Source organism: Buteo buteo, chromosome 1, assembly GCF_964188355.1.
Source record: "Buteo buteo chromosome 1, bButBut1.hap1.1, whole genome shotgun sequence".
NCBI lineage: Eukaryota > Metazoa > Chordata > Aves > Accipitriformes > Accipitridae > Buteo > Buteo buteo.
In genome coordinates, this window is record NC_134171.1 from 67753492 (window position 1) to 67778770 (window position 25279).

The 25279-nt window shown below is 42.0% G+C and overlaps 1 protein-coding gene across 2 annotated transcripts in view; it reads left to right on the top strand.

Annotated features, from left to right (window-relative positions):
• Positions 1 to 19310: 19310 nt before the first annotated feature.
• Positions 19311 to 25279, top strand: part of LRBA (LPS responsive beige-like anchor protein) — a 434876-nt gene continuing 428907 nt past the window's right edge. Inside the window, exons 1-2 of one of the 2 annotated variants that reach the window (XM_075034972.1) lie at positions 19311 to 19959; positions 20328 to 20819. In XM_075034972.1, coding sequence (XP_074891073.1) covers positions 20580 to 20819 — 240 coding nt within the window. In that variant the 5' untranslated portion in view covers positions 19311 to 19959; positions 20328 to 20579. Of the gene's footprint in view, positions 20820 to 25279 lie in introns of both variants that reach the window. The other variant, XM_075034981.1, reaches the window with a different exon arrangement.

A 25279-nucleotide genomic window follows, 5' to 3' on the forward strand; every position in this document is an offset into this window, starting at 1 on the left:
ACCTCCCTGGGCTGCAGGGGGACAGCCTGCCTCACCGTGGTCTTCACCACGGGCTGCAGGGGAATCTCTGCTCCGGCGCCTGGAGCATCTCCTCCCCCTCCTTCTTTACTGACTTTGGTGTCTGCAGGGTTGTTTCTCTTACATGTTCTCACTCCTCTCTCTGGCTGCAGTTTCTGTGCCACAGCAACTTTTTTCTCCCTTCTTAAATATGTTATCACACAGGCGCTACCACCATCACTGATGGTCTTGGCCCTGGCCAGTGGTGGGTCTGTCTTAGAGCTGGCTGGCATTGGCTCTATCTGACACAGGGGAAGCTTCTAGCAGCTTCTTACAGAAGCCACCCCTGTAACCCCCGCACTACCAAAACCTTGCCACACAAACCTAATAGATTTGGACATGCTCCAGCACCTCAATGTCCTTCTGTAGTGAGAGGCCCAAAACTGAACACAGGACTCGAGGTGCGGCCTCACCAGTGCCCAGTACAGGGGGACGATCACTTCCCTGCTTCTACTGGCCACACTATTTCTGATACAGGCCAGGATGCCGTTGGCCTTCTTGGCCACCTGGGCACACTGCTGGCTCATATTCAGCCGGCTGTCGACCAGCACCCCCAGGTCTTTCTCTGCCGGGCAGCTTTCCAGCCACTCTTCCCCAAGCCTGTAGCGCTGCATGGGGTTGTTGTGACCCAAGTGCAGGACCCGGCACTTGGTCTTGTTGAACCTCAGACAGTTGGCCTCGGCCCATCGATCCAGCCTGTCCAGATCCCTCTGTAGAGCCTTCCTATCCCCGAGCAGATCAACACTCCTGCCCAACTTGGTGTCATCCGTAAACTTACTGAGGGTGCACTCGATCCCCTCGTCCAGATCATTGATGAATTCCTCCTGCTATTTCTTTTTGCCTGTCGCTTTTAAAATTTTCTTTCTGTGTTTCTGTATTGGGTTTGTGTGTCAAGGTTTTGGTAGTGGCGGTGCTGCAGAGATGGCTTCTGTGAGAAGATACCAGGAGCTCTCCCCATGGTGGACGGAGCCAGTTCCAGCCGGTTACAAGAGGGACCTGCTGCTGGCCAAAGCTGAGCCACAGTTCTTCAGGTGTGGCCTTGCCAGTGCTGAGCAGAGGGGAAGGACCATTAGACTTTGCTACCACCCCAAGCAAGGTGACTTCACCAGAGACTGTAAAAGAAGCAGAGGTATTCCTGTCCACTGTCCCATCAGACTGGTCCACAAGGGAGATGCCTGGCAAGTGGCAGGAGATAGAGGAAGAGGAGGTGAGCTGTGCAACATGGTTTTTATATCCACCTTGTAAAATGAAATAATTTCCTATGGCCAGAACTGGTTATGAAAGACATGTTTGTCCGTAGTAGAACTGGGTTTGAAAGATATGTGGAAAGAAGTTCTCACTTTAATTATGAAGGTCTAGCATCTCTATTTGTAGCGGGAAGGCTTTGTGGGTAAAGGGAATATTTGCCTCCTTATAAGGGGTTGGAACCCCCACCTGGGAGTAAATGTGGTTTCATAATTAAGAAGCCAGGACGTTTTATGTAGCTCCCTGTAAATCTTTGGAAACATAGAGGAAGCAACATTTCCTGTCTCCTTTGCTAGCTTTCTCCATTTCCCATGAAACTGCTTAACCGTTTCGAGATTTTTATCTCTACCACCCAACATTACTGGCCTTTGCAATCAGTTTCCTCAGAAGGGGTTCTGTAGTACCCTTTTCTACTAATTGTTACATAAGATAAGGACAATTTAAGTATCAGAAACTTGTCTGTTCTCAGCATCCCTAAATCAAATCAGTCTGAAGGATCTTTCTACAGGTTAGAAGAAAGGAGAAGTCACTATTCTTGTCACACAGCGCAGACAAAGTGAAGGGCACCTTTAAAGTCAAGAAGAGCTAACAGCATACAGCTCAGTCAGCACTTCAGGGTATGACTTTTTTAAAAAAAGTGGCATGAGGGTCTTGTTCAGTCTTGTTCTTTCAGGTTTCCAGTCTAAACAAAATGGATTTCTATTAATTCTATTTAAACGATCATCCTTTTAATAACACTTTCTTCTTGCTACATGTGTCAAAGATTTTTTTTTAAAGTGTTCCTAAGAAATTTACCCTTGTGGTACCTTTTTTTTTTTTTTTGAAGCCACCAGTGAAAACTAGCAGTTCCTACTAAAACAGACTCTTTGACAGAAACCTGCAATTTTTTATACACAGACTGTACAAACTATTATCAAGTAATCAACAGAAACCATGCTTTATTTAACATACACTTTTTAACCCACCAGAATAAAACCAAGAAACTTTCTCCAAAAATCTGACTGTAGTGTTGGGCCTTTTTTTCTTTGGAAGATCTATGCAGTGAATTTATTGAAACATGTTTAACTTCTGGACATAAATTATTTTTAAGAATCCAAGCAAGACTACTGATTTATTTTAATAAAAGCAAAACTCAAGAGACCTCGCTAGCTTTTGTTGCTTTAACTGAGATTTTTTTCTATCTAATATTTATGAATATACTGCACAACAAAATAAGTATTCTTATATGCCTTATTTATGTACTCATGTTTGAGGAAGGAATTACTAGCATTTATTTAATATCTAAATCAGGAAAATTATTCTTTCTAGATGTAAAAAAGCAATCTTCCCTTTTGTTTTAGTTTTCATAACACATACATAATACACACTATCCCCAAATTTCCCTTTGCTTCTACCTTACAAGCAAAGTAGAACACAAGCTCTTTGTTTCAAATTCCCCTCTCCCCTTCTCAGATAACTCCTACAGCTGTTTTTGCACTTCCAGTTTAGCAAATCTTATAGACAAGGTAAATCTACAGAAATAACTTGCAGAGTGAAAAAGCAAAACCAACTCCGTATCTCTGCACAGCGTGCTACCGCCTGCTGGCCTGCTTCCATGGCAAATTCACTTACGTTAACTTTATACATAAAAACCTCTAATTTAGGAAAAATATTTAGGTTTGTTCTGTATAACTCTATACTTTTGCCTACAACAAGCAGATATTAAGGAATAGATTAATCAAACCAAAATTTCATTTGGAGTAACATTAGTCAACAGTTCAGGTGTAAATTAGGCACAATAAATCAGGGTCTGAGTGCTTTGCCAGGCAGTGTTCATTCTTGGTGGGTATATGCTTTTTCATAGCACCGCTATAGCCTATTTAATGTTCTGCTTTTGATTTTGCTTCAAATTTACATTATATAGCTAGCTCTAAGTATTTACACCACAGTGTAAGTCCAGATGCAGGCAGCCTTATGCCTCATTGACAATATTTTCCTTAGAACCCTGGCTCACATGAGAACCTCTGTGTTGTCCTATTTCCTTGTACAAATACAGTTTTCTTCCTTTGTGGGTCCTCGTTAATTAAAAATACTTTGAATAGTTTGAATCCCACTGTAGCAAAACATCATGGCATAACACATAAATTACAAAGAAAAAGCTACTGCTAGCATGGATCACTTCCCAGCATTCATAATAACAGGGTAGCACACTGCCCTTCCAGCCCCTCTCACCTCTTGTCTTACTTGCTGTAGTCACAGCCTTTTGCTGCCCCAGCAGTGGGGAATGGGCAGGAGAAGGAGGTGCCAGTGGGCCATATCTGCCCTCCTCCCAGAAAATCACCATTCATTTCCTTCTGCTAGTGCTGCTGTCTTTGAAGGGTGGATTGGAGAGATTCTGCACAGGCAGAGCCAAGATACTAAGTGTACTATAGTTGGAGGTTTTTAAAGAGCAGAAAGCTGTTTAGACAAAAATCATGGTCTCTCTATATAAGTACAATTACATCTGGTCTCTCTAGGGAATAGAGACCAGATGTTATATGCTGCCTCTTAATTTTTTACTTCTGCAAATTAAACAGAGTGTGGGGGGGACAGATAGTGCCTGTGCTCTATAATCTTCTGCCCTTTCAGATTACACTTCAGTGGATTATTCAGATTTACCTGGTTTAGGACATTTCTGTGTAAACTATTTGCACATCTATTCTCTCTCTATTTTTTTTTCTAAGCAAATAATTGATTATCAAGATTTTATTTATCTGCTTGTTTCTCAGTTCTCTGATTCCCCCCCTCCCTCAGTGTTTTATATAACAGTCTGAAATTTATCCATAAACCTAGTAATTTTCTGACTGTAGTGAGTTTTCCCGAAACTGGGATATCATGCATCTTTTTATACAAGGTTGTTTTATCTCATTATTATGCTTTTCTTAAAGCTCTGATTCTTCTACTAAAGATTATTTTGTAAAAGTGCCCTAGTGAGGTGATTGAGTATTTGCTTTTTCGGTTATTTCCCACCAAATTTGCCTATGGTGCAGGTTAAAGTCTCTCTCCCTCTACTGCCAACTCAGCTATAGTTAATCATGCAACTTAGTCTGATGATAATTTATTCCAGCTAATGATGCATGAGATGTAAAAAGCCCAAAGGAGGAGGTTGGGGGACTGGAAATTAGGAGGGGAAAAATTCCCAAATGAAACATTCCCACCTTTTTTCCTTGCAAACTCAGCATATCTTGTGCTGAAATTACTGAGACACCATGAAGCCCTGCTTTTTTTACAGTCTCTTGGTGGTGGAATCACACTTTAAATCATTCTGCAAAAGCATGACTTAGTTAACACTTCATTATGCAAGAAGATTTCCACTATGCTGTAGTTGGCAGAAAAATCTGACTTTCCTCATGCATTTTATCCATCACCCACTTCAAATTAAGAAAATGTGACTTTAAAAGTTTTTGTCTAAAAGGCATATGGCTGAATGTCTATTTACCCAATCATCAGTTCTACTAGGCAGATATGTTAAAAATATGAAAGATCAGATACCACAGTTAAATTAAGATACTTCTGTGATTTTTTTTTTCCCTTCAAGGAATAAATATTTCACTGTAAAGCATTATTTGAAGAGTAACATGTTTCATCTCAAGGGTCATGAATGGCTTGCGGTATAATTTTACAGTGTGGTTAGTTAAATTAATTAAGTGGAGAACATGGTTATTTGTTCACATTAGGGTTTTCAAATTGTGATCTTCAGACTACCAGCTGTCTGAAGTGTTGTAGTAACTGGCGCATACGTGGTCCCAGGGCCAAATCATCCCTTTTACATCTTGTATTAAGATGATGGGAGCCTCCAAAATATTTGAGGGTAGCAAATGGTGTAGGAAAGCTGGCAGTCATAATCTTAGTGGAAAATTCTTTTTCAAAAAGCAGAAAATAGATTTATCACTAGAATAATACTATATCCAGTCCCTAACGACATTCACACTCTTGTAACACTGGGATTCAAGCCTATAAAAATGTGTGGATACTTATGGTTATTTTCTACAGCTGAATCCCAAACCCTTTATTTAATTTTTGCTCCTTTCTTTAAGCAAGCCTCCCATTTGCAGTATTTATGAATTCAGTGAGGTTATATGTAACTGAACAATAACACCTATTTTAATTTTGTATCCTTTTAAGGTACAAACTTAAGTTGAAAAGAGATCCTTCTGAAATGGATAAATACCCTTGCCATTCTCCTGGAAGTGTACTCGAAAAGAGGGGGAAAAAACCACCCATGGCATTCTCATCAAAGCCAGTCCAGCTGCACTACAAGAACATGTAAACCTTTATTTCTGCACCTAGCCCTTCTTTTTTAGATATCTTTCAGCTAAATATGATGTTCTAACTAAAGATACCTCAGTGCATTTCAATAGGCATGGGCTTATGCAGAAAGACTTCTTAACCCTGGGCTCACATCTGTTATAATGTGATATCCTGACAAAGAAATTACAGAAATATTTTACAGGAAGTGTCATCAAGAAGTCATCTAGTCCACTTCCCTACTATAAATATTTTTAGACCCATTTATATAACTTTTTGAATAAAGAGTGCAGTGAATGTTGTAGAAAATCACTGCTACTCTCCTATCATGTATCCTTCATTATGATAAGACATGTTTTTTTTTTCCTCTGATACAACCGAGTATCAGAAAATATTTGTAAACTTCTTTTTTTATAATTACCAATGTTCAAAATGAGACAATCTTTAACAATGTCCTGAAGTACCCCTCATTTCAAAATATCACATTATACTTTTATAAACTCTCTATACACATAGAAAGAAACAACTAAAAGGTAGCCTCTGGTCTGTATTTCTTTAGAAAAATGATTTTAGCCTACATTAAATCAGGCTGTTAATTGATTTAATCTTTAAAATCCTCATGACAACGCAGATTCTGCTTTGAAAACTGACATCCCCTCCAAGAAAGAAACCCACATAGTGGTACATATATTTCACACAATTTGAAAAGAAAGACTGCCAGAAATGAATCAGTAGGGATTAAGTTTAAATTACGTTCAATTCATATGTCTAAGTTAAAATTGCGAGTAGCCTTTCTGTAGAGATAGCAAAAAACTCAGATGGACAGTGCCCTGAGCAAACTGGTCTAGATTGGCCTGTACGACTCGATTCTATGAAGAATATAGACTCATTGAGTACTTTAGGTTGGAGAGGACCTCAGGAGGCCATTTGCTTCAGCTTCCTGCTCAAAGTAAGTGTAGTTTCAAAGTTCAGTCAGGTTGCTTAGGGTCTTATGCATTCAAGTTTTTTAAATTTTCACAGCTGGGGACTCCACAACCTCTCTGGGCAACACGTAACAGAATGTAACACCCAACTCCATCCCTGCATATCCACGATACTTCTACTGCACAGCCCATCCGCACTTCCAGCCCAATGCAGTTCCTTTTTGCATTTGAACTCAGTTAGGAGTTTCCTGTTCAGCCAGTCTGGCTACGCACATCCATGTTCCTGCAGTTCAGGATGGACTGTCCTTGTGCTTTTGGGAGGCTGCCCTCAAAGAGTGACCAGCTCTCTTTGGCCCTTTGCCCTTCAGAGCACCCTCCCATGAGATCCTGACTGCTAGCTGCCTGAATAAGCTGAAGTTCAGAGTTTTTCGTCTGCCACTGCTGCTTCCACTCTCTGCTACTGCTTCTACTAGCTCCCTTGGCTTTTCAGAAAAAAAAAAAAAAAACAAAACAAAAACGTAAGGCAAGAGCCCGTAGAGTACATATCAAACTGGGCAAAACCACTCAATTTTTAAAATTGCCAACACTGGATTAGAATTTTAGCTGCCTCATGGTATTACATCCAGTTGCCTTCAGACTTGAGAAGGTGGCATAAGGTTACTCCTTGTTTTTCAAAGTGTCAGTTTTCTTCAAGGAGAAAAAAAGTTGATGAAACAGTTGCCACTTTATGTCTGTGATTATGCTACAGGTGCTTATGAACTGGTAAAGAGGAAAAAGTGGCTAGCCAGATTCAGAAAGAAGTCCTCCATTCTTCTGTGTCTGTGCTTGAGACATGGTTGTGGGTATTTTTTTTTTTTTCCTGAGTATCTTTAGGCTGCCTTTGAATTTCTAATACTCTGACATCTGTCAAGAGATGTGCTGGCCATTCCCTGAGTTGTAATAATTCCCAGCCAATTCTTTACCAGCCTCCTCCACAGCATTTCAGTGAGAACAGAGCAGATCTGTGTTCATCTTCCAAATGGAGCACCCCAAAAGTTGTCATCTGCTTTCTACCATACGATGTGTCACGACATAATTCCAACTGCTTGCTCTTTTTTAACCCTCTCTCCCTCCACATATGATATAGAAACATCTTTCCTCCTCTCTTCATCGTGCATTTGTGTGTCGCCTGTCTCTGCAGTTACCTCTAGAGAGGAAAGTTTCCAGAGGGAAGATTTCACATATAATGTAGAGATTTGGTTCTCAAACCAAGCGGTTAGTACTCCTCTAAAAATAAATGTGCTTTCCATCACCATTGAAGGGTCTTTACAAAAATTCTCCATACATGTAAATCTACTCATCTCAGGATTTGAGGACACGTATTTTATTTTAAATAAAAAAATTATCCAGATGCTGAAATCGGCAGTGATAAAACTGGCATTTTATCAAATATAAGCTATTTGGAACTTATTGAAGTGAATAGTAAAGCATTTAAAACATATTCAGGATTTCAGCTATTTACATACTTTGACTGCATATTATAGAAGCCTTTCTGTTGTGGTTCCTAGGTATAGTGCAGTTATTTGAATTCATTCCTTGGGCAGTTCTTCAAAGGGTCAGTTTCCAATAGTTTCCCCCTTACTGGTAGAATCTGAAGGCACTGAAGAAATCCTGATGAAGACAGCTGACCACATTGCATCAGAACTGATGTAACTTAACTGACTCTGACTTTTGCAGAGCTACGTTCACTTGCAAGAGAACTAAGCTCTGGTCCCTGCGGTAAAAGCAAAATGTCAGGGAGGGAAGGTCAGAGACAGACTTCAGAAATTTCTGCTCAGGAGAATCAGTTATTTCAACTCTCCACTTTAAACTTGAGCTCAGTAATATTCTTCCCTACATTGTGGGTTTTCCATAGGGATCTCCCAGTTTGTTGAAGGAATAACCAGGCTTGAGAGGGAATGGTTGAAGGTGGTACAGCAACATGTCAACCCACTTTTTTCCACATTATAAATTCAACTGCCTAGGAGGAAACCACCTCATGACTTGGAGCACTTTAGGACAAACAATAATAACAAATTCTAATTGGTTGTTATTGCTTGAACAGCAAAGATCAGATTTCATTTTCACCAGGAGGAAATGAAAATGTCATGTACTGTAATATGACAAGCATGGAATTTACAGTAGAGATATGTACTTGTAATTACCTTTATATGTGTAAATGCACACAAAGCAGAACACCAGGGAGGCCGTTTTACAACAGATTTAATCAAGAGAACATCTACATCTCCTCATAAACTTACTTAACCAACTTTGAAAAAAGAATGGAGTTGATTAGACAGGTTAATGGGGTGATGTCTTTATAAATGACAGATGGCCACGTTAGAATAGAAAGTTGTTCACTCTTCATTTTTTATTTTATTTTACTTATGAGACTATTTTACTATTTTTTTTACTTATGAAAACATTGCTCATACATTTTTGATTAGCAGTGGTTCACTGAAAAAAAAAAAGCAATTTCCAATGAAACTGAACTTTTAACTGGATGGATGTTGTCATTATACTTAAGTGGCAATAATCAAAACTAAAATACAAAATGAATTTTTTTGGAATTCCAGGTCCTTATAAACATCTTGACCTCCCTGCATTGGCCTGCAAATGGAGAAAAGTGCTTACAGATTTGCAAGCTCATAAGAACATAACAAAGGAATGGAAACATGAAAAAGAAAGCTAGCTTTTTTATGATAAAGGGAACCCATTAGTAGTGAATTTGACAGAGTAATTAAAAAATTAGAATTAAAAAAAGGCAAGAGTCTTAATTAAGAAAAATAAAAAATATTATTGTAGTGCAACATTAACTATACTTGAAAAAAACCACCCTACCTTGGGCATAATGATTTTACCTCAGAATTATTTAAGTGTAGAACGTGGAATAGCCTAGATTGTTAATCTTCCTTCAGATATGTGAGGTATCTGGAAGTGGATCACACATACAGTGTTAACCAAAGAAGGATTCACTAAGTACCTATACAAAGACCTCTGGTAGTGTGCTCTGGGGACCCTGGCCAGGCCTGAAGAGGAGGAAGTGCAATAGCTGAAGTTGCTCTTGAAAGCCACCACCGCAGCAGCAGCTCTTGGCTCTTTCCTGGACGGCATGCTGCTCGGCAATGCTCTATGTGCCACCACTGGCACATGCCACGATTTGTGAAGCTCTGTCTAAAGATTTCCAGTGCCTACCCATCTGTTAAATAATCACAACTGTGCGATTATTTCTGCAATGTTCTCCCATCTCTCCTCCCATATGAAAAATAGCCATTCCTAAATGGACCAGAAATAAAGAAAGATGTGCATTGCTAACCTTCTACTCTTTTTTCCTCCTCCTTTGGCATTTTTCACTGATATGAAGTGTACAGCTTCTTCATCTGATGCAGATCCTTGATTAAAACAATCCTATTGAACATCTCTCTAGCCTTCCAGACATGAATTTAAATACCAAAGTCTCCCAGGCATGTTTTCTCTTGAAAGTTTCAGTATGAATTTAGGATTTATGAGACGCACTAGACTAAGTTTTGAAAAAACTGTGGATCTTTGGGGCCTTTTTGCATTTATCAGGATTGTAGCACCAGTGCAGTGGAACAATCCTTAAGTATGTACATGAAACTCTGCAGTAGATAGCAGTAATGAAAGATAATTCCAGATAGTCAGGACAACGTGGCTGCAGTATATAAAGTCTGGCTTAGAATTTTTGCAAGCTTTCCAAGTGCTAGCATACTGCTGATTTTTTTTTTAAATAAAGTACTATAGCATATCACGAGTTTAATTTCATTTATCTGTGCATATGCAAATCAATAGTTTCCATAATGGTGGCTAATCCTCATTAACAGAAACAGATCAGCTTATCTTTTAGGTAGGTGAGTAGGTAGCTGGCAGCTGCAGAGATGTAGTGGTCCAGCTTTTACTAGTAACATTATAATCAACAGTTTTGGGTGATAATTTGATATCATATTCAAGTCACTACAGAACTCATTTGACTTGTCTACAATTCACCTCTTATTAACATAAAGAAAATAGATTTCATATAAAGTAATCATCTAGGTAATTAGCCATGACTGGCTTTGTGTTCCATACTGGCATTTCCAACAGATTAATTGCTATAACGGTGCTAAGTAGCACCACTTATCAACTTATTACCATCTGGTCAAGTGTTACCAAACCAAGATGGACATAATGCCATGGCAATTGTTTAGATCTACCTTTGCTCAATTATATTCTTAAATTCAGTCAAAATTTTACCATGTCCTAACACCACAGCCAACCCCTGCTGCCAGATTCCAGATTTTCTCCGGAGCTCCTATTTCCCCAGAGTTAGCTAGATGCTCACAGCATTTTGAGGTGGAGGTATGATTTTTTTGTTTTCAGTTGGTGCTAACTGGAGTAATTGGATCAGTGGTGGATCTCTGGTTTCTTAAATGTAGTGTGGATAGGATGTAGGGGATAATATCGAAAGGATTATGCAAAAGGTTTTTTATCTTCAGGAAATACTAACTAACTTCCACAGTGCTTGATGCTTAACAGTAAGCTACTGTCTTCCAGCACCTGGCTGCCTTGCAAAACAGTCCGTTTGAGTGCCTTGATATGCAAAATACCACAGCTAATCTATTCAGACAATCCTTGATCACTTCAGCTTATTGTGATTTCTTAAAGTAAGAAAATACGTAAAAGAATGTTCCTTGGTACACAGCTACTATAATATTCTAATGAAAGACACTGCTGTTTGGAAGAGCCTGGTAAATGCTGCAGTCTTCTAAATCTTTTCTTCCTGTTTTCATTCCATTCGTAAAACATTGATTCCCTCGATTCTTTACTGCTCTGTATGGACTGTCTCCCTGGTACACCTCTTTGCCATTGATCCCTCTTTCCATTAAAACAGTCTCTTAATCCCCATTCCTTTCACCTTCTGCACTCTTGTTCTGTTTAATTCACCTCACTATTTTGATACAGTCCTTCTCCTTCCTTCCAAAACATGAAGATCAACCCCTCTTCCTTGTCCTGCTCATCCTCCTACACACAGCCCTATGAATTTTTCTCCATCCAACAGAGCCTCCTCCCTCTGAATCCTACCCAAGTATCTCTTCAGGGGGAGCTATACTGAAAAGAAAATGAGATAATAAAAAATATGTGTGACAGATTAAAATAAAAGTTAGTTAGTAGTTATAATATAAAAGTTTCAGGTGAGCCAAAATTAATACAGCATCCAAAATGTATAAAAGCTATTTAAAAAGAAGAAAACCAAATACAGCATGAATTCTCAGAGGCAGCACACCCCCCCCCCCCAATTTCTTTCTGTGTAGCCACTAGTTGCTGCGTGGTCTCTGGGAAACAATGCTGAAATCCTCAGGCTTGTCTGTTCTCTTCTGTTTTTACTTCAGCATTGTGATCCAGAGAAGTACCAAAAGCCAGAGGGAGATTATATATCTTATGTGTTCATTATAGGAGCGTCTCTAATCTTTGTAGTTGCAACTGTACAATAGAGCTGAAAGACTGAAGCATCACAATACTTATCAACAGTGAGCTGTTTCCATAGCAATAATAATGACAGTAGTAATAGTAATAATAAAATTTCAATTTTTTGTTACTCATTCCTTTCCGTGAGGTAGCACAGGCCCATGACTGCGTTTACTCCACAGATCTTAATCCATCCTCTGTTAAAAGCGATTTGTTGGGGATTTCAAAACATCCTCTGAGATCATACTAGAGTTTTACGCAGAAAACCTCTCATAATCCCTCTCAAAACTCTAATATGGAGCTATTTCTAGGTCTTTCACTTCTTTTGGACTCTTTGCATTCAACTCTTGCCTTATAAATAGCAAAATGGGGTTTGGCCGGAGAGTTTGAACAGTACCTGAGAAACGACTGCAGTGCAAGCTGGGTGTAACGAGGTGGGTGAGTACAGCTGCTTTCACAAACTCACAGAATCCTTTGGGTCCAGCACAGCAAGGCAGGTAAGTGCAGGCTCAAGGCCACCTCCCTCCCGCACACTCTGCAAGTGTACAGGTGTCTGATCTGATGAATATGGCATTTAAACTCGGGTTTCGGTGAGTAGGGCCTTAGTGAAGGAACATGATTTGTAGTGTCTTCTGCGTGCTAATGTCATATGCCTTTGTTTTGCCCAAACACAGCATAGGGTTCACTACCAAAGCAGAAAACAAAGTAAACATGTCTTTACAGTACTGCCAGAAGCTGGATTCTTAAGAGGACTTTCACAACAATTACATCTATTAGTACAAATGAGGGAGTGGAAAAAAGGCTAACAAAATAAGGGTGTATGACTCAAAAGGAAAAGAAAGGAATACTCATTAAAAGTAGTGCACAATGAGTTGTTTCACAAGTTTATTCAGAATTTGCTGTGGTAAAAGTTCATATTTCCTTTGATGGAGATAAGATATTTCCTGGCGTGGCTTGGACAGTGTAAGGAATTACACTGACATTTTGAAGATCCTTTCTAAGCTAAAGGAATTGAAGAAATGAGCTAAAGCAGCTTCTTCAGCTCAGTACCAGCATAATTTCCTTAGAGAATGGAAAAGCATTTTCTAATGCTACCTAGCTGGGACTCATTAAGCATTCATTTAATTCAGTGCTTTTAAAAACACTGATAGCAGCAATCCACCGATCTTGAACATGTGATGCAATCAAATGAAGAGATATACTGATTACACTTCTAAGCAAAAGTAAAATTCACCATATGCATTTAAAAAAATACCTTATAAAAAAGTAAAATTTCTACATGCACTGAAGTATATTTTAAAGAATAAAATAATACCATCTAACACATACTGCAAAAGCCTTCACACATAATCAAAAGAAAACTTCCTCTTTAGGCAAGGCTAATCTTTATTTTGGGATTACATTGCTCTTTTGAAGTATTATGTTCTCTGTAGAAAGAGAGAGCACCTCTCATATTTAAGGTGAACAGCATTTATAAGCAGCTTTTTTTATTTGGGTTTTAATTTCTAGTCAAGGATTTTTAAAGCAGCTCTTAGTCATAGAACCACAGAATCATTTAGGTTGGAAAAGACCCTTAAGGTCATCAAGTCCAACTGTTAACCTAGCACTGCCAAGTCCACCACTAAACCATGTCCCTAAGTGCTACATCTACACTTCTTTTAAATACCTTTAGGGATGGTGACTCAACCACTTCCCTGGGCAGCTTGTTCCAATGCTTGACAACCCTTTCGTTGAAGACATTTTTCCTAATAGCCAATCTAAACCTCCCCTGCCACAACTTGAGGCCATTTCTTCTCATCCAAAGTGCAAGATCAAGGAGCATTTTGTCATAAAAAGTTATATATTATTTCTTTTCCCTCATTTTGCTTAAAGGCATTTGTTATTTTATTGCTAAATTGTACTTAATTCAAAATTCTTCTGACATTGCTGGATGTCATGAGGCCACCTCCAAAACCCCAACAAAACCGAACACATCATTTTAGTTGGACTGTGTAAGCAGAAGGAAGTTGTGAGTTATTATGGATACTTGCTTTCTTATCCTATATGAACTAAATGTTGGGGTTTTTTTTTTTACATAAAGGATCTGATCCCTGAGAACTGTTCAGATTTAGCTGCAGCAATTAAAAATGTTAATGACTCCAGCTGCCAAAAATTACTCTTCTTGCAACACATGCAATGAAGCTAGCAGTGGGTCTGCTCCTTAGCTGCTATACTTCACTCCCCGCACTAGCTTTTAATGCACATTGAAAAGATACCCCCGAGTCTTCTCTCCCCCCAGCTGAATGGTCCCAACTCTCTCAGCCTCTCCTCCTGTATCAGATGCTTGAGTCTCTTCACCATCTTTGTGGCCCATTGCAGGACCCTCTTGTCCTGGTTTCGGCTGGGATAGAGATAATTTTCTTTCTAGTAGCTAGTATAGTGTTATGTTCTGGATTCGATATGAGAAGAATGTTGATAACACACTGATGTTTTCAGTTGTTGCTAAGTAGTGTTTAGACTAAGTCAAGGATTTTTCAGCTTCTCATGTCCAGCCAACAAGAAGGCTGGAGGGGCACAAGAAGTTGGGAGGGGACACAGCCAGGGCACCTGACCCAAACTGGCCAAAGGGGTATTCCATACCATGTCATGTCATGCCTAGTATATAAACGGGGCTGCAGCTGCTCACTCACTTTCCCACCCCCACCCAATGGGATGGGGGAGAGAATTGGGGAAAAATTAAAACTTGTGGGTTAAGAACAGTTTAATAGAACAGAAAGGAAGAAAATAATAATAACAATAATAAAATGACAATAATAATAGTAAAAGAATTGGAATATACAAAACAAGTGATGCACAATGCAATTGCTCACCGCTTGCCAACCAACACCCAGTTAGTTCCGGAGCAGCGATTCCCCCACCCCCTCCAACCAGTTTCTATACTAGATGTGACATCACATAGTATGGAATACCCCTTTGGCCAGTTCGGGTCAGCTGTCCTGGCTATGTCCCCTCCCAACTTCTTGTGCCCCTCCAGCCTTCTTGTTGGCTGGACACAAGAAGCTGAAAAAACCTTGGCTTAGTCTAAACACTACTTAGTAACAACTGAAAACATCAGTGTGTTATCAACATTCTTCTCATACTGAATCCAAAACATAACACTGTACCAGCTACTAGAAAGAAAATTAACTCTCTTCCAGCTGAAACAAGGACACCACTCCAGTATGCCCATGTGTCTCTTGTACTGGGGAGCCCAGAATGGGACACACCATCCCAGACTGGGTCTGATCAGTGCTGGATAGAGGGTTCAGAAGATTTTAATAGAGCTTCTAAACCAGCATGCATGGTAATACTTTAAAAGGTTATTTAAACAGAAAGTATATTTTTCTTAAAATTGAGTTCAGAGACTTTACTGTTACTTTCCATAAAATCTTATGGAGTTCATTCCCAATCTGGAGTTTAAATTAATTTTAACCCATGCTTTGTGATATTCTTTTGGGTTGTAAGGTTTAGAGAAAACTGTCATTTTTTATTCTCCTAGCTCAACACTTCCAGTTTGATTGTAGAAGGCAGAACCAGCATTAGACTTGTAACCACAGTTGGGAAGCTCAGGGCAAAGGATTAAGACATAGTTTACTCCCAGTTCTCAGCGATACTTTAAATAACTTTTTTCTAATGTCATCTATTTCTCCAGATCTTGGGTGGCGGGTTTTTGGCAAGTACGATGGTTGCTTGAACATAAAATCAGCCCAAATGGAGAACAGATCACCTGGAGAATTTAATGTTGGCTCTACCTGGCTGAAAAATCAAATTAAATCAATTGCCTTTGGAACCCTAAACTGGCAGTCTGCTGAACATTACTTGCCTTGACTGATGCACATACCCCACTGCCTTTAACAATCAAGACCAGTCAAGAAGTATTCATTTATCCACAAGAAAATATAGGAAGATCTGACAGAATTCAACGTGACAGTGCTGTCTTCACTGGCAAACTGGATTTGCTGGCTATTGGAGTATGCAGTTTGGATGAAAACATCTGAAATCCATTAAGCTGGATTTTAGCAATTCATTTTCTTCTATTTATTCTGTTTCTAGTGTGATGTTAAAGAAGAAAGCAGAAAAAGGTTAACAACAGATGTTGGATTCTACACAGATAACAGGAGAGGCTACAAATAGAACTCATACTCCAAGTCACTAGGTACAGAAAAAATTCCAAACATTATTTCATTTCTGCTTTTGCCTGGAGGTGGATAGCCTGATAAAGAGCTTCAAGATAAAGGCCAACCATGGAGGCAGAGAAAACTTAAAAGCACGCAGGTAAAACTGATGTGTGAAAATGTGTACTTAGCCAGTTTAAAGGCTCAAATAAAAATTTTATCTTCCTCATAAGGGGGAAGACAATACTTTAGGAAACTACAGGTGACTCAGAAAGACAGGGAAGCTCAAGCAATAGATGTGAGAAATCTAAAGCATGCATAAGAAATGCTGGTGTCAGGAAACTCTAAGATTAGCATGTCAAGATTACATATCATGTATAACCACATTATGCTCACTGTAGCTTTGTAGAGACTGAACGCGTCAGCATTACAGTTGTAAACATTTCTAATTCTGAGGAAGAAACTGCAGATGTTTGCTACTCAAATTAGAGATTATCATCTCTTCCTAATAATGTATGTATGTAACTAAGGGAGATGAGGAAAGAAAGAAAGAAAAAAAAGCTTATTCCTTTCTTAGGACTTGGAAATTCAAACAAGAAAGCAGCTATGAAATATTCTAGTCTTGACATACATCCTATGGATAAACATAACAATGTAAGAAAATAATGTAGGAAGGGAATGGAACAAGCATTATAATGGAACATGTTCCAAAGTGTCTTTTATTTTTTGCCTGAAAACCATGGGAAATTTGATACTGACATGCACAAAGTATGGCATTACCAAATCAGGCCACAGACAAGTTAAAATATTATTTAATAATAATACACCCAGTCAGAATAATAGTTAATATTTAATAATTACAGTCTTCTTTAGCATGCTTATCAGGAACACTGCATGTCACTTCAGAAAGCCATTTTCCGGAAAAACTGTGGTTTGATTTTGTTTGTGCCTTTTTTGTGTAAACACAGTCAGGGAGGCATACATGCAAACAACTCTGTCCCAAACATGGTACAATATCAAGAATAAGGTGCAATTTTTATTTCCCAGACAAAACACCCCTTGGCCTCTTTGGAGTTACACTAGAGTCAGACTTCAAAACAGAACTTTTCCCTTTCGCTCCATAAAATTAAATAAATGACAGCTCTTTCTGTCACAGAGGATGTTAAGTGTATTTCTGAAGCGTTAAAATGTACATATATTTATATTCTTTTCCTATACCTGTCTGTCTATCTGCAAGTTATGCCCATGACCCTGAAACGATCCTTCCTTTGGAAACCTTCGATGCTGTCATGTTGCTGTGGTACTTTACTAATTAAACTCACACACTTGCCTGTCTGTTAAACAGCTGGCATGAGATCCCGCAGTCCTTGGAAGGATGTATAATCCTTATTAACATAAGCACTCTTGTTAGAAGTGCAGAGTTGAAGACTCCTTGAAGGAAGAGTTGGGAGGAGCAGACCCTCTTAATTCTTTATTAGCGGATATTCAGATTAATATCAGACAAATAGATTCATTTAAAAGGTCAAACAGAAGGTTCCTTGCGTCTGACATAACATAGATGCATATTTGCAGCTCAAGTCACCTTAGAAGGAAGCACAGAAAGGGCACGAATTCTCCTGCTTTACAACTACCAGGAAGCAGGACCCGCAGTTTTACGTGGAGGCTACCCACGGGCTAACAATTTGTATCTGCAAACTTACGCACGCAATGGCAGGTACAGGTACTGCATCCAGAAACCGGTCCCCACGTTTAAAAACGTGACTTTCTTTTTTTTTTTTCCCCTTTCCTTTTCCTTTCGTAGCGTGCCTCCGACTTATTTTCCGATGCCATTCGATCGGTATTACTAGTTCACCTTCACGGCAGGTCCCGGCAGAAGCGGAACGGAGGGAGAAGGGAAGCGGGGGGGGGGGGGGGATTTGAGGAGGCTGATGCTGCGGGAACGGCGCGGAGCAGCAGCGGTGCCGGGGGGGCACCTCTCGGCCAGGCCCACACGGCCGGCCTTCCCCTCCGCCCAGAGGTAGTCGCCGTTTCGCTCCCCGTTGCCCGACCGGTCCCTTCCCTCACCTCAGCTCCTCCGCTCCCCTCACCTCAGCTCCTCCGCTCCCCTCTAACGGCCGCAGCTCGCGCGGGCCACGACCGCCTAGGCGGGAAATCCCCCTTCGCCCCCGGGGTCCCCCCCTGCCCGCCGCTGGGCGAAGGGGAGGAGGAGGAGGGTGACCTCGGCCGCTTTCCCGACAGCTGCCCGCTGGAAATGGCCACCCCGCGGCGCGGGAGCCCGGCCGAGGGGCGGGGAGGGCAAGCCGCGCCTCCGCCCGCCCGCCCGGGACGGAGACAGCCCCGCTTCGGGACACGGTCCCGCTGCCAGCGGACGTCGGTACTCGGCGGCGGCTGAGGGGCGCCGGTTTTTAACATCGCCCGGCCCCCCTTCGCTGGGACCGGGAGGGCGTTTTGGGCGGGGGACCGCCGCCCGGGTGTGACACCAGCCCTCCGGCGGCTCGAAGGGGCCGCGTCGGGCCCCGACGGGCTTTGACAGGAGCGGCCGGGACACCGAGTCGCTGAGAGGAACCGCCTGCAAGCCAGCGGGCGGCCCTCGGGGGGGCCCGCGAAACACCTCCACGGGGGTAAGCCCTGGGGACGCCGCAAAGCCCTTCAGCGAACCGAGTCGCCTCCGACGCCAACCCGAAACGACCAGCGTTGCCTTTAAAGGCTTTTAATCGGAAGGAAGAGGGAGAGTTTTCCTCCCTCCTCTCGCACCCCTTTTACCTCACTTCGTCAAATCTGGGCGGCGTCTCGCATGACCTACATTCGCGCCCCCTGCACTCCCCAGAGAGCAGCGCCTGGAGGAGGAGGAGGAGGAGGAGGAGGAAGGACACCAGGCCGCCCGCCCAGGCCGGAGGTCAGGGTGGGAAAGCGGCTCATCCGCCGCCCCAGGATCACTACTGACGGGGGGGGCGGGGGGGCGATCACCCCAGCCGCCCCGCTCCCCCCTGCTGCGGCAGGAGCTGCCGCCTGAGCCTTTAAATTTCTTCTCCCTCCCCCTACAAAGGCGCTACCTGCTGTGCCGCCCGCTTGCGGTTTTCCTCCGGGTCTGGGGCCGTGAACGCAGAGCGCGCAGCCAGTGTCGTTCCTGCGCGCCCGTTCTGCTGTTCGCGTATGGTTTCTTTTATTCTTTACAAAGAAGAAGAAGGAAAAAAAAAAAAAACCCAAAACCACCCCCCCCCCCCAAAAAAAAAAAAAAAATTGCTTCAGGAACGGTAGACTTCGGACAGTTACAGAACGGCCCAATAGAGTTTGGGGCAAGTCGCACACAGCGTTAGGAGCAGCCGGGTCCCCGCGGGCGCTGCCGAGGGGGCAGGGCGGGGGGACGGAGCAGACCGTGAGGCGCAGGGGAGGAGACGGAGCGCGCTCCCGCCTCGCGGCCGCTCCCGCTCGCGCCCCTCCCTCTCCCGTCCTCGCCCCGCGCGGGCGCGCGCGCCGCTCACCTGGGCGCACCTGGGCGCACCTGGGCGTGCGCGTAAACGGCGGCGCCCGCCCCGCGCGCGCGGCGGCGGCCCGCCCCGCCCGCGCCCGGCCGCGCAGGCGCACGGCTCCTCGGCCGGCAGCGCTCCGGGGGCTCAGCGCTGTCATGGCGGCAGAGAGCGGCAGCGTCGGCAGGAAGAGATGGGGCTAATCGAAAGCGCGGCGTGAAGCGGCGACGGCTGAAACTTCAGGCGCTTTTCGGGGAGAGGGGCGGCTGGCGCTGCGCAGCCCGCCCTCCGCAGCCGGCGAGCGGGGTAGAGGAGCCGCCTCCCGGCCCCGGAGCCGGGCGTCAGGGCAGCCCGCGCCCCCTCCGCGGCGGCGCCGGGCAGCGAGCGGTGAGTGAGAACTTGCTCGGCGGCGGGTCGCTGCACCTGTCGGTGCCGGAACCCGGGGCGGCGGCGGTACGAGGGCAGGAGCCGGAGACGCGGCAGACAAGGAGCCGGGCGGGAAGGAGGAGCGTATTGCCTTTAATTAAATTAAAAAAAAAATAAAAAATTAAACCCCTCACGACCGTGTTCGGAGCGCGGCGGGTCTGCGGGGGAGCGAGGACTTCCGCGGGGGGAGAGGCGGGATCGCTGCCGCGGCGGCCGTTGCCGCCTCCCCGGCGCGGGGCAGGGGGCCGCTGGCCGGAGGTGGGACCCTCGGGCTTGTGGGGAGCGCCTGACCCTCCGCCGGCTGACAAACGCCTCGGGTTGTCCTTCAGGCTGTAAATACCTGCCTTAGGGCAGAAAGCTGCTGACAGACGCCTCCTGCTGAGGACAGAGCTGGGACTCCGAGGGCGCGTCCTGCCTGCCTGCCTGCCTCCCCCGCCGGACGCGGCTTTCCTCAGGAGCCGGAGGTGAAGGGGAGGAGTGGGCCGCTGGTTTTACCTTCCCGGGAGCCCAAGTCGCTCCTTCTTCCCGGAGCGGCCAGCGCGCCGCTGGCGTTTCGAGTCGTAACCTGGAGGGAACTAGCCATGGCGAGTGAAGAGAAACAAGTTGTTCAGCTAACAGGTGATGATGGAGGAGGAGGAGGAGGAGGTAGTGGAGGAGGAGCGGGAAAAGAAGGAAATGCTGCTGAAGGGGGAAGTGTGCTGCAGCCTTTGAATCCAGGAGTCCCCATCCGAGGCATCAAGATGAAATTTGCTGTGCTGACAGGACTGGTGGAAGTTGGTGAAGTGTCCAACAGAGACATAGTTGAAACTGTGTTTAATCTGGTAAGTTGGTTACCTTCCTGGGCACGAGAGAAAAGAACCGTGTACGTGTGCAGAAGAATCCCGTGCTTTTTTGATGTTATTTTTTTGTCAGTGTTTTTTTACATGTTTACACTTTCACCATACTAGGTTTCAGGTAGGTTCTTTTTACTTATGGATCACAAAAGCTGAAAATAAAGCATGGTAGCCTCTATATACACATTTAAACTCGAACAACTCTAAACAGCATCCTCCCTAGTTTGCCTCAGAGAAATTGTTGCTTTATTTAGAACTGAGAAGTGTATTGTTATGTTTAAACATTCAACAGGTGTACTTAACAAGAAAGTTAAATGTTGATTTAGTAACTGAAACTGTCATCAAAGCACAGACATTGTTGTTTTAAGCCAAAACAACTTTTCCCATGAAGATGTTTTATGTCCCTTTTTGCTTCCTGTTTACTTTGGAAGTAGGCAGAACTTTCTTGTTCTGTTTACAGGGAGCGAGGGTGTCAGGCAGCAGTTCATTCAAGTGCTTTACTTCGCTTATTGGGAAGAGTAGAATATGGTTTCAATGTCCTTTTTTTATTAATGAATTAGGTAGTCAGCTGCTATTTTTTGAATACTGTATGGATGTATTTAGTACTTCGTGACAGATCTCACTAAAAATTGAGGATACAACTTTTCCTGTTGAAGCTGCAAACGTAATATATACTGTTGAACTTCTTGGGCCACGTTTAAAACAATCAGGCTGGTTGTTAATGTTTGCTTGTTGAAGGAGACCAAACATTAGCAGAAAAACTGTTTTTAAGTTTACAAAATACTCTGCTGTTATCAGAGGTCTTGAAACATTGCTAAAAATACTACTTGTTTCTCCTGCTTCCTTTTAGTGAGCACCTTTGACTTTAAAACAGTATGGTTTCTGATAAACCAGGAAGTGAGAGCATGTAATAGTATAAAGCTCGGTAACAAGGAAAGTTGACAGAAAAGGCATACTGGTTTTTAAATGCTGTTTGCATTTCAGTTATTTTGTTAGTAGCATTCTTTGGTACATGCAGGTTTTAACGGTTGCTAAATATTTGTGTGCTGTATCTGTTTAATGTTTTTTGATGTTATCTTCTTGGGTTATGATAAATGTTTATTTTTTGAATATTTTCATATTAACAGAATGTAATGCTCTAAATTGTTTGGATGAAAGTCTCAATACAGAGGAATTGCAATACTGGCAAAATGAAGTGCAGATCAGAGGTTTCATGGATGCTTCAAGTATGAGAAAGTGATTTAAGGTACTTAGAGTCCACTTGACAATTGTCCTTGACAAAACCCAGGGCTCAGATATATGGACATGAGGTTCAAAAGGAAATTCTGGTAGATAGTTTACGATTTGGGACACTTGTGTGAGGGGAAATTGTTTATGAGTGTGTTAAATTTTACTTTGCTTCTAGCATTGTCTTTTGAGTGGTGTATGGGAGGTGTACTTTATGGCAGCATTGGAAAGAGGTTCAGCAGAATAATTAAAAATGTAAAAGCCTCTTGATCCTGGGATTCCTTTTCTGCTCCATTTTGGACAAGAAAGTAACGAAAAATTTAGCTTGGTTCAGAGAATCCTTTATTTTAGATTTAAGAGGTCTGGAGAATTCGACCTGTGGACTGCATTCTCCTGGATCTTCATTTCCCAACTAGAAGTAGAGGAAAGTTTCTGGCCCTGGAAACTTTTGAAACTGTTTTCACTTTTTCTGCAAGTGAAACGGTATCCCTGACCTCTCTGAGAAGATTCCCCAACTGTTCCATCACATGGCTACAATGGGGGAGGCTAAAGTTCATGCTCGTGCACCATGTTATTTTATCAGAGCAGAAATAGTCAGTTGATAGCTATCATGAAACAACCAATAGTTTGGTAGCAAGGACACTTTACCTGGATTATGTGAGAACAAAATCCAAATTTTTCGGCAATATTAAAAAAAAAAAAAAAAGAGGTACCTTGGTTCCTTTAGTCCTGGAAAACATATCAACTACTAGTGACTAATTTGGAAAGAGAAGATATCTCGATCTTGTGTGGTTTTATTAAAACTGGAATGCTTAAAAAAATCAAACCAGCCAACAAACTTATAGTTTTTGTTACAGAAAGCATCTGTTTTCTGGATTTTTTTTTTTTTGTAAAAACTGTTAAACTGACTTTTTAGTATACCTTTCTGGGATATGTCTCCCTACAAAGCAATACTCATCCATCTGTCTTTGAGTTCTGCCTCTGTTCAGTCGTTAGCTGTGACCTCTTCGTTTTGTCAGTTAATACCTCTGAAATCACACTGATCAGAATTTAAGACGTGAAGTATTGGTTAGCAATGGTGTACTTACTTTTCTGTGTGTGTATGCAGAAAAGATTTAACTTTTTTATGAAAAAGTAATTCTTAGCTATGGCTTTTCTGGTAGTTTGTTTCCCAATAGCTTTTGGAGCGAGTTTACTCATGTGTGTGCAGGTTCAGTTGGGGGTATGAGAATCGTGCTGTGATCTGTTGTTAGTAATGGGGTTAAGCCCAACGTATCACCTCCCATTGGGTTTCATTTAGTTTGGTGACTCATAACTGTGCTACTTCAGTGGTGTTAGCAGAAATCAGCTGGCTCGCTTCTTGTACTTTGAAAGGAGGAGGCGTACGGTATTTGGGGGATTTTTTGATCACTAAAGTGAGACATCTTTAGACCAGAGTGGAAGGAGGACTGGGCAAATCTGTGTTGAAAGGTGTTTTTACATTCTTACTCTTCATAGCATCACCATCCTCAAACTTGACAAGTTTATTTTTTAAAAAGGGAGATTAGCTGACCTAATTCTTATTTCTTGAGCAAACATGTTGCTCTTTGTGCTCTTCAAGCTTGCTGTAGCATATGGAGGTTATGGTGAATTTCTTTGTGATGGAGAGTCAAGAGAAGCCCAAAGTGCTGTTTTGATGTTCCTTATCTTTCAGGATTTAAGAGATGGTCATGCTTTATATGTGAAAGACTCAGAAGGTTAAAAATCTGGAGTGCACAGTAATAGACCTGCTGCTTATTAAATAAATTTAAGCTTCTGTAGTACTGATTACTTGGGCAAATAACTTGTTCAGTCCAGCAGTGTTGGATCTTGGAGCTGAGAACTACCTATAACATTTTCTCTGTCCAGCAGTATAACAGAGTGCTTAGTGAGTTCATGCATCAAAAACCTAGTAGTCTCATTTTATTGTCTTCGGAAATTCTACTCTTAAAAATACTCAAATTGATCTGCTTTGTTTTGGTCAGTATTCTCTGAGAACCTAGTTTTCCAGCCCATGTTGTATATGGCTTTGTGTGTTTCAGCACTTCTTAAAATTGAGAAGGAAAATACTGACTTTAAAGAAGTTTATTAGTCCGTGAAAACCTTTGAAAGCACATGCTTGTTCACATATTAATCTGTTCTGTTACTTTTCTGACAGACAGTAAGCTAAACTATGGGTATAAATTGCTCATGCATTGTGATTTATATTTTTAATTGACTTTGGGCAGCAATAACTCCTTGAATTTCCTTTGTATACAAATCAGGTGAATTCCTGTTCATTACCTCATATCTGCTCCCCGCCCCCCCCCCCCACCTTAGTTTATTAAAATAAAAAACCTCCTGGTAGGAGAAGATGATAGAATGGAAAAATAAATTATTTACAGTGGGATCTGTTACTAACTTAAAATAGCTATGTGTTTTTCATAGTAAAACAGAAAGACAAGTTGACCTTCTCCTAATGAAGAAACTTTCAGATAGAGTAGTAGAAATAACTCAGCAATTGGCAAAACTTAAAAACATATGTATATATGAAATTAGTTACAGTACTGGACTACTAGTGTCAAGGAAGATTTTTAGGATCTGAAGTTTTCAGGTGTCGAGAATGAATTCTGTTCTGAAGGCTACACAACCTGCATTGGAAATATAGGAGGTCCTGCAAAGTCTTTTTTCTAGATTAAAATTCTCAGTGGACCTTCTGGTCTACTCCATTCTAAATGGGCTTGTCTTGTATCATATGTCAATGTTGTCTTGTTTCCAAGTTATTGCAAGTTTCTTGTTTATATATAAAACGTAGGTCACTGGATATCCTTGTCTTTCCATAGGTAAAGGGCTCTCACAAGTGGGTTTTTTCATAATGAATGCTGTATGTGCAGGCGTTAACTATGCTGCATTATTAGGCTTGCAGTGGGAGATGGGTATTTGCAAAATTATGCTATACTTCAAGCAGATGACTGTGCAACTATTGTCTTTCTCTGTGGTGTTGGTATAATTCAGCTTGGGGACTTCATGCCACAATTTACTCAGGTCTCAAGTTGACTAGTGTATAGAGGCAACAGATATTCTAGACTTTCTGCTCTTCTCTAAAGAAGTGCCATGCCTTGCTTTAGGCTGATTTTGTTTTAAAGAGCTTTAGCACTTCCAATTGTTCTATTGACTATAATAATAGATTCAGTTATTTGTTTTGTTTCCTTTTCTTTTTCCCC